The sequence below is a fragment of the Mastigoproctus giganteus genome, chromosome 12 (assembly GCF_048544385.1).
Source record: "Mastigoproctus giganteus isolate SK-2022 chromosome 12, ASM4854438v1, whole genome shotgun sequence".
Classification (NCBI taxonomy): Eukaryota; Metazoa; Arthropoda; class Arachnida; order Uropygi; family Thelyphonidae; genus Mastigoproctus; species Mastigoproctus giganteus.
Genome location: NC_143586.1, coordinates 133,871,220 through 133,886,183, shown reverse-complemented (window position 1 = coordinate 133,886,183; position 14,964 = coordinate 133,871,220). Strand labels below are relative to the sequence as shown.

At 37.2% G+C, this 14,964-nt stretch overlaps 1 protein-coding gene across 1 annotated transcript in view; it reads left to right on the top strand.

Moving 5' to 3' along the window:
* The first annotated feature begins 544 nt into the window (after positions 1-544).
* LOC150077440 (tetratricopeptide repeat protein 17) overlaps positions 545-14,964 on the top strand; it is a 204,521-nt gene continuing 190,101 nt past the window's right edge. Inside the window, exon 1 of the mRNA XM_090385905.1 lies at positions 545-737. Within this exon, the coding sequence (XP_090242031.1) occupies positions 579-737 (159 nt within the window). The 5' untranslated portion in view covers positions 545-578. The remainder of the gene's footprint in view (positions 738-14,964) is intronic.

The window sequence follows — 14,964 nt, the reverse complement described above, 5'->3', positions numbered from 1 at the left end:
GACGCGAGGAACTTTTATGGGCTTTTTTCACTCCGTGACTGACTTAGTCGGTTTCACGCATAGATAGAAAGGTTTTCTCCCCCGGAAACTGGGGTTTATCTTCCAGCAAAACAGGCAAAACGATCAGAGGATACATCCAATTCACGAACATAATATTTTGGCAGATTAATACATATTCCAGGTTGCCCTAGTGTGACAATTATTATTGTCAATTGCGTCGTTTTTCGGTTTGATGGACGAAAACCAGTGTTTTGGGGATGAAAAAACTATGGTATTCTTGCCTGAGACTGACTTGTTCAGTTACGTTGTGAAAAAAGTCCATAGAAATTTCCTGCATCATTTATGGTGTTCAAATTCAGCCTTTGTCACTAAGTCGGGGGTTGGACTGCGAATATATCTGCGAAGGTTTTGAAATTGCCTGTGTTTGATAACATGGACTTTTTTTGAAAATATTTCCTACATTATATATATTCTTCAATTAACCAACAGATGGCAGAAGCGTGCAAAGTCTTCCTGTTTACATCTGCGTTCCAATGACCAATTTGGTACAAGAAACGTGGTGTCGATAGTGGGTTTTAATGCAACCCAGATTTTTTTTTTATTATGTATTTTACGTCGAAATGAGACTTAAAATCACAGTTATGAACATGTGGTTTGGGTGTTTGTTGTTGTTGTGTAATTACAGCAATGCTTCCACTCATTGGGTAGTAACAGAAGACGGGAGAATACAAGCACAGGCGAGTTTCTCTTTCCGTTTATGTATGCGATATACTATTTTATTATTATTGTGAAAATTCAAGAACACATAATTACATTAATGAAACACGTGTGATCTCAAGCAACTATAATGCTTGTGATGATCGTTAATTGGTTTTATAATCTGGATTTAAAGACTTGGAAAGCAGCATGATATCCAAATGCACTGTCGAATTTATATTGCTATAATTACGAAATAATTTTTACTTTCAAATTTGTATTTATCTAATTGTGTTGGATTTCGTTGATGTAAGTGAACGATATAAATGAATTCACACGAGACTTCAGTTAAGTAGTAGTATTTTTTCAGAACTACTCGGGTTGAAGTTTCACAACATTTCTGTTTCTCATGTATGGCTATGTAGGACTTCTAGACCACATGTCATCGTTCTGATTGCGGTTTGAATACATACTTCCTTAAAAGGAAGCTTGTGTTTCACCTTAACGTACAGCGATAAGCTTTTATATTCTTTTTTTTTGACGATTATATTAGAAATAGTGGAGAGCATATGTTTGGAGGCGAAAACTGTATATATGAGGGATATGTTAAAAGAACAAGCTTTAGATCATGTTGTTTTCGTGATATTTTACATCTAAGCTCCCCTTCCCGATAGTAATCATCGAAATGCAATGACCTCAGGTTTAGCAATTGAACTTGTAGTTTAAAAAAACAAAAAAAAAAACCCTCTTAATTATACACCCTATACACAAACAGACTCTTTCAGAATTACACGGAACAAATGTAGGAGCATATTCTATAGCTTAAAAAAAAAAAGTAATAATAATAATAAAATGAGTTCCAATAAGTATGTTTTAAAATTTTCCCCCCCCAAGATATTAAATACAGTGCAATCTTGATATACTGTGCCTCTTGGTACTGCAGATATATCAGGTATGATCATGATCCGCAAAATGAATTATGTAAGAAAAGTAATGTTTTTAAAGAAATAGCAATTTCATATTAGAAATTGGAAAAGGTGAATACTGTATACCCCACTACCATATTTCCAAGAGGAGAAATTAGCTAAAAAGTGGCTGTATTTCTTTCACATTATTCACAGTAATTTTTCACAATTATTCACAGTAATTTTTTATAAACACAGGACTTGTCAGACTAATTACTGTAGACACCCAGTTTCTCACCTTATCTAGAGGTGCAATAAAAGAGTATATTAATGGAATGCTAATTACAAAAAGCTACTTTTGGAGGGGATTATGGCTAACATTTGGCAAGTGCATTACATTAGTTACAAAGTAAATTTTTGTAAACAACTGCATGGGACACCCTTTCTTCAACTAGAAGTTACACTTGTGATAGCAAAAAATGTCAAGGGCTAAACTGGACAAAAATATAAATGAAGTGATAAGTGATTTTTGGTGAAATCATATGACATCACTTTGGCACTATAATAGACCAGAAGATTTGGTTTTGATTTTGTTTTCTCAAAGCATAGTAAATTCTAGGGAATCACAAATAAATACATGGAAAAATTAGTAAATCAGTAGGACTGAAGTAATTGCCACCAAAATAAAAAGTTATACAGTTGAAAAAAAGTTAATGGATAATTGAAAGAGTTAAGAGTAGCAAAACAAAATGCAGTATATATTGTGAGTGTGGAATTCCAGGAGGAATGATCTGTGGTTCGGTGAAAGAGGAAGAAAAATTGCATTCATTCATAGACTCTGTAGAAGATGAAATAAGCCTCCAAAGAAAGAAACTAGATTTTGTGAAAACAGTGATGAGGACCAATGCTTGTACAAGTGGTTTCTACAGAAGCATAGTGAAGGAGTACTGACAAATGGGGTAATTTTGAGAGCACAAGCACTTATTCATAAGCTACTTGGTGGAGATGATGACACATTTAAAGCTTCTGAAGGGTGGCTTTGGAGATGGAAGGCTCGTCTTGAATATTCCAGGTTAGTCTTATATGCGAATCTGCATTTGGTGACATTACATTGGCAGAAGTATTTCCTAAATTGCTGCATAGTGTGATTTAAGATGGTGAATTCACAGATGAACAGTTGTACAACTGTGACAAAACAGCACTGTACTATAAACTTCTCCCCAACAAGTCACTGAATATTAAAAAGGCACCTAACAAAGTGGGCATGAAAAACTAACAAAGAGAGAATTATTGTGTTACTGTGTGGAAATGAGACCGGAAATCACAAAATAAGGAAGGCCGTTATGTATCAATAAAATTTGAAGTCCCAAGTGTTTTGAGCATGTCAACATGAAAACTCTATCTGGGATTTATAAAAATAACTGCAATGTGATGTTTTTGCTTCATGGTTAGAAATTGAGTTTGTATCATCAGTGAGATGCCACTTGCTTTCCAAAAAACTTGTGAAAAGTTCTTCTGACATCCTTTTGATGAAAGACCACTAGAGACATTACATGGAGTGTATTGGGAATGGTGAAAGGTGGTTCACCAAGATCATCAATACAAGAGTTAGAAGAAAGTACGACGCTAGTAAGTCAGAAGTCAGCTTTATAATTAGCTAAGGCAGCAATCGAACCATCACATTTTAACAGAGGTGGGAGTACAGATGGGCAAAAGTTGTGGTCAATAGTTTTGGAAGATCAGAATGTTTGCTTACCATTTGGACAAAAAGCAAGTTTTCTACTCTTAGCCTGTTTGAAATCTAGTTTAGACTGATTAATAACTGCTTTAAAATTGTTGTGAGCTTTGGTGTAGGTAGAAAATGAATCTGGAGATTTGGATGCAAGCCAATTGTGACATTCTTAGCTTTAACAGCCTTAGCACATTTATTGGAAAACCAAGATTTAAATAAGGATGGGATTTTAAGGTGGAATAATGGATTTCATCTCTACAAGAATAATTTCACTTATATTATTAGAGCAAACAGTGACATCAGAATATTTGAAACAGTAATTCAAGGTTTTGCCTCAGGCACCAAAAACATTTGTGCCATTTCTGTATCTGAGTGAACTAATGCAAAAATACCACCTTTCAAGAGAAAGAAATCATACAGCAAATAATTTGTACAACTAAGATAAGTAGTTGTTGAATCCTCCAACAACTGAAATTCTGTCAGAAATAGTAAGCAGAGCCTAGCAGACAACCATAAGTCAAAATGGACATCAATGAAATTAGAACTGAGAGTAAGTATATTGTGAAAAAAAAAAAAAAGGAAGTGTTTTGGAGGTTTAGATCTTTTTACACAGTGACTGACATGCAGTACAATCTTGTTATTGTGAATACAGTGTTAATGAAAATATTTCCAGGTTCCAGCCAATTTCTCTTATTAAATAACACTAAATCTCATTTGAGTGATATAGTTCTGACAAAAAATTCAGTATAATGAATTATTTTCAAAATCCACATATATCTAAATTATATTGGTTTATGTAAGTAAATAATTACAAATGACACTGTGAATGTCATTACCAATTGACCAATGCTTTAAATTAGGCAAGTGACAATACTGCCTGTATTTAGGCAGCCAATATTATTATACAGGGTGTTTCAGTTAAACGTTTCAGAACTTCTAAGAGGGGTAGGGTACATCCTGACAACTCGAAATCATATAGCAATGTGGGGTCGGAAATGCTTTCCTGAAGCGGTGTTGTACACAGAAGCACCATAAAGAAAAGAGACCGTAAGTGAGAAATCGTTTTAATAATACATGAAAAGAAGCAAAAGGTACATGGATTAAAGTAAGTGTTCGAAGTTTCTTCCACGGGCTACAATGCATGCCTCACATCTCCGACGCATGGACATCCGAACATTCTGGAATACTCCAGGCGAATTTCGAATTTCTTCGGCAGCTACTGCGATTCTTGCAACCAGCTCCTCAGCATTGTCAACAGGGGTGTCATAAACTAGCGATTTCATATGACCCCAGAAATAAAAATCAAGACATAATAGGTCAGGTGACCGAGCAGGCCAACGCACGGGACCACCACGTCCGATCCACTGTTGACCAAATGTGACATCCAGGTAGTTACGAACATCTCCGCTATAATGGGCAGGGGCTCCATCGTGTTGGAACCACATTGTCTGTTGCGTCGATGCAGAAATCTGTTCATCTCTCAAAAGTTGTGGCAATACTTGCTGCAGAAAGATCAAGTAGATAGGTCCGGTTAGACGACACGGTAACAGGTAAGGTCCGATGAGGTGATCTCCCATAATACCGGCCCATACATTGACCGAAAATCGAATCTGTGCTGCACGACGTCGTATTGCATGCGGGTTCTCGACCGCCCAGATATGGTCGTTATGCGTGTTGAAAATTCCTTCCCTTGTGAAGGATGCCTCATCGGAAAACAACACTTCAGCAGGAAAAAGGGGATTTGTAGCACATTTTTTTGCATCAACGCAACAGACAATGTGGTTCCAACACGATGGAGCCCCTGCCCATTATAGCGGAGATGTTCGTAACTACCTGGATGTCACATTTGGTCAACAGTGGATCGGACGTGGTGGTCCCGTGCGTTGGCCTGCTCGGGCACCCGACCTATTATGTCTTGATTTTTATTTCTGGGGTCATATGAAATCGCTAGGACATGATCGCATATCTCTATTAGAGATTATCCTGACTTCTCTCTTTGCATAAGCACATCACATCACAAATACTGCTTTCTCTGTGCCAAAAAAACTCGGATTTTTCCTTTTGCTCTTGGCATTACTTTTTCTGTACAAATCTGAAATCTGCCTTACCATGGAATAATGTTCCCACATCTGGGGTGGTATCCAAATAACATTTCTCAGACTTCCACACCTCCATTCAAAGAGGGCAGTTAGAGGTTAAGTAATGACCGACCTCTTACAAAGTCTCTCCACCCTCTTTCTCATAGATGTTCTATTTTTTTCTGCATGCCTTTTCTATAGATATTTCAATTCCTTAAATGCAGATCTTTGATACCGTTGATATTGTGCTTCTGAACTGGCATCTATAATTCCCCTGCTTTATTTCTTCCAAACCAGGCCCAACACATGCCACAATCAATCAACATCCATGAAAGGCTTTATTTCTGTAAATTACAGTGTCTGGAAATTAAACCTTTGATTAATTGCTATGATTTAGGTTTTTAAAGCTTTGAATGGCTTGAACAAACTCAGTTCTAATGAGATTTTTCCACTTGCTCAAATTATACATGAGGGGGCATAATTTCAAATTGAGGAAGGATAGTTACAGAATACTCATGGAAGTTGTCTTCAGCTAATGGGTGGTTGATTACTGGGACAAGCTTCCATCTGTTGTTGTTGTTGTGGAACAAAGATAGTTTGAATAAATTCAAGGAAGAACTAGACAAATTCTTGGAGGGGATGGATATTCCATTCAAAGCTCCTTAAACCTACCATTCCCGGTGCCGAAGCACATCCATGGCTAGGTTCATAAACTTATCCGGTCAGAAATCTTTATGGGGACTATATTAAGAAAAAAAATTTAAATTAAAACTAAAATCAAACAACACAACTTTTTTGTGCTACGAGCTCTTAGCCTGTCCCGAGAAGGAGAACTTCTATTAATTTAATAGAATTACTTCTCCTAATCAGGACAGTTACCGCCCCTGCCTCGGGGAGGCGAGCTTCTACTATCTAGTAGCATCTTTCGTCTTCTAAAGACTTCCTTTACATAAACATTAAAATGTTTAAAATTATCCTTATTTATAAAGATACTCACAAGCGTCTATTCCATTAAAATTCCTATCTTAGTTTGCAGGAAAGCTCTAGTGTCTGTATAATGGACACAATTCAACATTATATGTTTTGATGTTTCAGGGTTCCCACATGTGCACAACCCAGACTCATGTAAACCCAGCTCAAACAATTTAAACTTCAGTCCATGACCTGTTATTAGGAATGTCGCATTAAGTCCAAACTGTAACCATGGCTTTTTCTTTGTGTCCACTGTTTCCACACTCAGCAGAAACAAGTGGGTTTGTCTTCCTTTATCGGAGTTTTGCCATAACTCCTGCCATTGATATTTTATATCTCCTAGAATTCTTGCTCTTTCTATTTTCACGTCGTTCCTTGTATACACATAGTCATTTTCTAAGCATGTTCTTATATTCATAATGACTGTTCTTATATTATTCTTTGTGTAATACAATAATCCTTTTAAGAGAACTTCGTAGTAAGCTGGCATCATCCCTACAACCACCTGCAAGGCCTCTGAAGAAACAGTCCGACACGCTCTAGTGATGCCCAACAATGTGAATCTTTGTGCTTGGACTAAGTACTTCTGGACCATCACAGTTTCTACTCTATGTACCCAAGCCCCAGCAGCGTATATTACAATTGGGACAAACAAACATTTATACAATAGATTCAACGATCTACCTTTAATGCCCCAATCTACTCTTACTACTCTGCGGAGCCTAGCATACAAGAGTCTTATTTTATTTTTCAAATATTTTACGTGTTCAGTATAGAACAAATGTTCTTCTAACTGGAGGCCCAGATACTTTGTCACTCTAGTATATCGAACTGTTCCTCCATTGAGCCGGAAGGTAGGAGGTCGGTTCATGCTCAGCCTACCTTTTAAGAGCATCTGTACAGTCTTTCCAAGAGATATTTCCAGTTTGTTCTCAATGCTCCACTCACTCAGAGAGCTCAGAGCAACATGTGCTCTGGCTTCAATCTGTGAATGTGTACGACCATGGACCAAAATTGCTAGGTCGTCTGCATATGCCACATATTGAACACCATCTAACTCTTTCTCAAGAAAGGTATCAAACACTATGTTCCAGGCAAAGGGGCCCATCACCGAGCCCTGAGGGCAACCTCGATGCATTTCTCGTTTTATTTGTTCATATCTTGTTTTAACGAAAATGCATCTATTGCTAAAGTAGCTTTGCATAACTTTATACATGGTCTTTGTACAACCCATTCTTCTTATTCTAGATAGAATGCTCTCCCACCAAAGTCTGTCAAATGCACCACGGAAGTCTACAAAGATCCCCAGAACATATCTCTCGTCACTCCGCTCCACGATTCTGGTCAGTCTAAAAACTGCATCCTCAGTACTCCTTCCCTTTTTATAACCAAATTGGTTATCTGAGGACATAGACTTATCTTCATATATTTTATTGAGTCTATTCACACACAGTCTTTCATAAACCTTCCCCAGAACCGAGAGCAGTGCAATCGGTTGATATGCACTGGTTTCATTTAATAATCGATCTGTGCCTTTTATTAACAACCTCACGTGTGCAGCCTTCCAGTCTTCGGGGAAAACACCATCCTTTAAACATCTGTTGTACAAGTCCATGTATATTTGTGGAGTCAGCACAAATGCTTTCTTCAACACAACTACTTCTACCCTATCCAAGCCCGGCGACTTACCATCCTTCGCCTGATTCACAGCGGACTCCACTTCTTGATATGTGAATTCATTCTCATCACTTTCCTGCAAATGCTCTTCATTTTCTTTAATTTTATTTAAAGAATTCACATTCTCATCTAATGTAGGGAAGAGATCATTCAATATTACTTCTACGGTATCCTTCCAATTCAGAGTTTGACTACCTTCAACTCCTACCGTAGTACTCACATTAAAAGCCTTAGGTTTTAAAATTTTATAAATTGTACCCCATGGGTCTCTGGATCCCTGTTCTTCTACATATTTTTTCCAATGGAATTCTTTTGACTTTTTTATCATATTTACATATTCCCGTCTTTTATTTCGATATGCCAAAATGTGACCTTCTATTATATCAATGTTGCCCCTTCTTCTATGATTTTGACATATTCGCCTTAATTTATTGACTTCTTTTCTTAAATTAGTCAATTCTGAATTCCACCAGAATACTGGTCTACTAGGTATACATTTCTTCTTCATACTACCTCTACAAGCATTTTCTATAACATTTGTTAACTTTTTTACATATTGATCCGCATGCAGATCCTCCCAGCACACATTTGTGACCATTTCCATATATTTGGAATTAAATTTGGAATTAAATTTTGTTCATGCAGCCAAATGGGATGGATAGGTGAAATGGGATTTTTTGTTTGGCTGTTACTGTATAAGCTTGCTTTCTTACATCATTTACAACTATTAATACTAATATTAACTGCAAACTCATAGAACCAGCTTTTCTTCTTCCTCATTTATCTGTTCAACTTCCATTTTCTAGAACAACCTCCCTCCACATTATTTCCTGAATATTACAGTCCACAGAAATTCAAGTTTAATGTTAACAAGTATCTTCTTTCATCTTCTCAACCTACATGAAACACTGAGTACTGTGCGTAGGTTCTAATACATTGTGTTTGGAGGTTTCATAAAAAAAAACATTTACATCTAACTCTATGGCGAACTTTTCAAGACAAACTAAACAAATAGAATATAAATATATTCCAGTGTCATGTAAGATTGGTATGATAGACTCTGATATTGAATGGTATAAGATTTTTCTGTATATATAAGGCTTGTTAGAAAAGTAAGGATATTAAATCAATGAAAATTTTTATTTTGAATTTTATGCAGAATAACAATTAGTATTAGCACTAGAATAAATGCATATGATGCAAGAAAGCAAGCTTATACAGCATCAGCCAAAAAAAAAAAAAAAAAAACCCTTCCCATTTCACCTATCCATCCAATCCAAACGTTTGCCTAGCTCTGCCTTGAATTTATTTAAACTATCAACTTTCACAACAACAGAGGGAAGTTTGTTCCAGTAATCAACTACCTGCTGGCTAAAGGAAAATTTACGCACATCTATTCAACAGCTGTCTTTCCTCAATTTCAGTTTATGCCCCCTCAGGTTTGTAATCTGAGCAAGAGAAGAATCCCATTAGCATTGAGCCTGCTCACCCCATTCAAGGCTTTATACACCTCAGTCAGATCACCTTGCAGGTGCCTAGTCTCCAGACACTGTAATTTGCAAAACTTAAGCCCATCTTCATAAGAGCAACCCTTTGTTCCATTTGTAATCTTGTTGGTACATTTATCTGGGGTTACTGCTTCCCATATGCAGTACTTTGCATTTGTCAATGTTAAACTTTAGTTTCCACTTCTCAGCCCATCTGCCCAACTTTTCCAGATTCAATTGCAGCAGCATACTGTCATTACTTTTATTAACAACCTTCCCAACCTTTGTATGATCTGTAAACTTTGACATTAAGCTTGACCTACCTTCATCAATATCAGTGATAAATACACAAAACAACAATGGGCCCAACACCGAACCCTGGGGGACACCACTAATAGCATTAGTCCACAAAGAGCGGTATCCATTGATTACCACTCTGTCTTCTCCCACTCAACCATCCTTTTATCTATTGTAGCAACTTGCCCTTAATGCCATACTACTCCAATTTGTACAGTAGTCGTACACTTGCAACAGTATCAAAAGCTTTCCTGAAATCCAAGTATATGATGTAAAAATTATTTTTTGCATCCAGTTCCGTAACGTGGTTACAAAAACCACGTTATAGTATCCAATCAAATTAGTCAGACAAGACTTCTCCTTAACAAACCCAAACCCATGCTGTGTCTGAATTATTACTGCTGTCTTGTCTAGATGATCCTGCAATGCTTCTTTAACCAGTGACTCCGTTATTTTCCCTGGAACAGAAGTCAAACTAACAGGTCTGTAATTACTAGTGTCACCCTTAGATTCCCCTTTGTGAATTGGAGATATATTCGTGCATCTCCAGTCTATGGGGAATTCTCCTGAGTTCAAGGATGCTCTCATAATTATGGCTAAGGGTTTACTTACTTCCTTTGCTGCCTCCTTTAATATAACTGGATAGATCCCATCCACCCCAAGTGCCTCTCATGTTTAACTTCAACAATTTCTCCTCCACTTTGCTCTTAGTTATTACAAAATCATTTAACTGCCTGTTAGAGTTTGATAAACTTCTGGCCCTCTCCTCCTTGAATAAATCCTCAAGTGTGATTGTAGATGGAAAATACTCATTTAGTTTGGCAGCTATCTGAGAATGATCATCTACAGTCAAACCATTAATGTCAAGTGGACCAATCTGATTCATCCCCTTCGTTTTAGAGTTTATGTAAGTAAAGAAGTCTTTGCTGTTTTTCTTTGCATCCATTGCCACAGATTTCTCATAAACTGCCTTCACTTACCTAATCTCCTTTGTGACTTGATTGCATTACAGCTTATATATACCATAGACTTCTGTGTCGCCTGATAATTTATATGCATCCCATGCATTTTTCTTCTTTGCCATGAGTCTCATTAGTTCATCTGACATCCATTTTGGCCTAAACCTAGAACAGTATTTCTTAGATGGAACAAAAAGCCTAGTAGCTTCCAAGATTACTTCCTCGAATGCTTCCCATTTAGAATTTTATTTTGGTAACATCATCAGTTGGTCCTACTGTATAGAACTTAAAAAATCTCTGAGACCACTGTAGTCACCTTTATGAAAGACCCTTCCCTTTACCCCTGATGGTAGTTACATCTTTTAGTAAATCCCAGATCAATACACTGTGATCACTGCCACCTAGTGGTTCCTTTATCTGTAAATTCTTAATGCACGAATAATCACTGCTGATAATCAGAACAAGGGTGTTACTCCCTCTAATTGCCTCTCTAACATGCTGCTGTAAAAAACAATCATCCAACAAATCCACAAAATCCTTGTTAGTTTGCAAGTGATCAACCCACAAGTTCCAGTCAATATCTGGGAAGTTAAAATCTTCCATTATAAGACACTTTGATTTACTGGGCCACTCTATTTCTCTGTATAATTGTTCATTGTACTCATCAGAGTCATTAGGCCTATAACAAACTCCTACCCTCATTTTTGCCTTCCCAGTGCTTATATCACACCAAACTGATTCAGCATTGTCCATCTATGTCAACTGTATTCATTTTCTTAGATTTTGTGTTTCTTAACTAACAGCATAAATCTTCCTCCCTTCCTCTATCCTGTCTATCCCTTCTGTACACATTGTACTCCCCAAATTCTAATTCTGCATTCCTTGTATCTGTGTGACACCACTTCTTTGATATCCCAACAATATCCACCTTTGATGTCTTGACCAACACTTCAAATTTATTTACTATACTCCTAGCATTGGTGTATGGGCAAGTATCCATGCACCTGTTTTTACTCTTAGATACTCTAATGCAGCCGATGTATTTACTTGTTTCATGACTTCCAGCAGTTCCTGAAATCTCCAGCAACTTGCTTTCTGGGGTGCTGCTCTTTTCAATGGAGGCAGTGCAAGAATCATTTCCACCTCTGCCCATGGCTACTGTTAATCTGTTGGTCTGTGAATCTCTCAAGCTAGCAGTTTTCCGACCCACCTAACACTGCCTTGATAGCATCAGCATATATTCTTGCACCCTTTCTTTTTAAGTGTATCCCATCCCTGTAGAAGCACTCTCTGTCTCCTTTTAACAAGCACAGACCACTCTAAGAAAAATCCTACCCCATGAGCCCTGCACAATCTCTCTGGGGCTGAATTGATTGACAAGGCTCTCATCATATTATCCCTCCCATCGTGTCTGGACAGGATTGCAGGCACTTTCAAATTTAACCCTAGCTCGAGACTTATTTTCAACGTTGACCTGTACTTGTTAAGTAAATCCACAGATCTCCTACCCTTAACGTCATTAGCCCTTAACAGATGATATCTGCTCTATAATGTCATCAACTTTTGCAACAATGGTCACACTCGAAATTACTTCCCTCTGTAGCTGCATAGTGTCTCCAATGGCATTTTCAGTTAGTATTAGTCGTGGCATATGATTCAAGAAAGCAAGCTTATACAGCATCAGACAAAAAAAAAACATTTCACACATCCATTCAATCTAAAAGTTTGTGTTCAGTTCTTCCTTGAATTTATTTAACTGTCAACTTCCACATCAACAGGTGGAAGTTTGTTCCCACAATTAACTATCTGCTGGCTAAAGGCAAATTTCCACATATCTATTCTACGATTGTCTTTCCTCAATTTGAATTTATGCCCCCTGGGGCTCGTAATCTGAACAAGGGTAAGAATCCCATCAGCATTGAGCCTGCTTAACCCATTCAAGGCTTTATGCACCTCAATCAGTCGTATCACCTTACAGGTGCCTAGTTTCCAGACATTGTAATTTGCAGAACTTAAGCCAAGCCTTTCTTCATAAGAGGAGTCCTCGTTCCCCTCACCAATCCTGTTGCCCTTCTGTGTACTTGTTCTAGCAACTCTACATCCTTTCTAAAATGAGGCCTCCAGACCTGTGCGCAGTACTCACGACTTGGCGTGACCATTGCCTTATCCAAAGGGATAATCACCTCCGTATCCCTACTAGTAACCTTTTGTTAAAGCAAGATGTGCTTTTCATCTGTCAGCTCCTTTATAAAATTGGTTACGGCCTTTTGAATTATCTCTATATAGTGTAAAAAAATGCCACAATTTAAAATTTTAAAGAAAAGAGCAGAAATCATTGAATTAAAAAGCAGATTCTGACTCTAAAAGAAAAGATGTCAACTTTTATGGTGAATATATGACTAAAATAAAATTTAGGCCTCAGATAATGGGAATTTACTAGAAATACATTTTACTGCAGTGCATCATTTCTGTACATAGTAATGATGCACTGCAGTAAAACTGCATCACCGAAGTTGGTGAAATGGCATCGTTTTCATTATATTTCATATTGTGAGTGCCTTCACAGCAAGTTGCCTGTCATTGTATTACTTTGAATAGTAATACTTGTATTACTCTGAATAATTAAAAATTGTATTACTTTGAAATGACAGGCAACACTTCCCCAGTAGAGAAGACTATTGTTACTTATTCTCAGTGGATACCACCACCCGTCCCATGGCCATTTCAGAGCTGTTTGGCCCTACATGGGTGGGTGGGCAGGTTCCCTGTGGTATATAACAATATGTGGATTTTTAACTGGGGTGCCACAGTACCTTAGGGTGCCACAACAGCATTCCAGGGGTGCCACATAATTTGGGTTGAAGTTACTTAAACTTTTTTTTAAAATTTATATGCTTATTTCAATATATAAAAGGTCTACGGTATCTTTTTAATTTTGTGGTGATCTATAATTGATGTTTACTTAGTACCTCTATATAAAGAATAAAATTATTATATATATATAATTTGTGTTATGAATTATAATTTTGTTTATTGTAATAACTATCATATATACTGTATTTTTTTAATATTATATATATATATATATATATATATATACACACACAGTATATACAGAGAGAGAGAGAGAGAATCGGATCTAACAGGCAGAAAATTGAGAGGGGTGCCACAAAATAAAATAAATTACTTAGGGGTACCATTATTAAAAAAAAGGTCGAAAACCACTGGTCTACATAGTTAAAGATTAAAATAAAGTTTAGGGCTAAAGCGTCTGACCTGGGAAATTCACTAGACTTACATGTCAATACAATGCATCATTTTTGTATATAGTAAATCATTTTACCTATTTCACCGACTTTGGTGATTTATGTACAGAAATGATGAATTGCACCAACTTGTATGTCTGGTGAATGTATGGTTAAGCCGGAATTTTCAAAGCAAAAAAAAAAAAAGTGTAGACTCATACACTGGAATATACAGTAGTTCCTCTTGTCACGACTGAGCAGAATTGTGGGCACAAAATACATCCTTAAAATATGTTCTTTTAGAATGATTGCAGAACAGATGTACTAAAGGCAAACTTCTGCACACCTGGTCTGCAACCTTCCTCAGTTTGAATTTATGTCCCCTAATGTGCATAAGAGGAAGAGTGAGGAAGAGGAAGAATCCCATCAGCATTGAGTTTGCTGAAGCCATTCAAATCCTTAAACACCTCAATCAGATCAATTAATTGCAGGTGCCTAGTCTCCATTTGATACAATTTGAAAAACTGAAGCCTTTCTTGGTAAGAGTACCCCTTTGTTCCCCTCACCAACCTTGTTGCCCTTCTCTCTGCCCATTCCAGCAACTCTACATCTTTCCTAAACTGAGGCCTCCAGACCTGTATGCAGTACTCAAATGTGGCCTGACCATTGCCCTATACATTTAAGCTGAATATTGGAATTGCATCGACATTTGAGTGGATTTGTTGGGAAAGAGGTTGTAGATTTTCACGATTTGAACTTCAGAGACTTCAATATTATGATTAGCAGAGGGGGGAATTGGCAGTGGTCCTTATCCAACAGAACACTAAATCAGTCTTAATTTTGTGAATCTAAGCATGGCTTAGGGAGGCTTTGACCGCTCACTAATGTACAGCGAGAGGTGACTGCCATCTTTTGA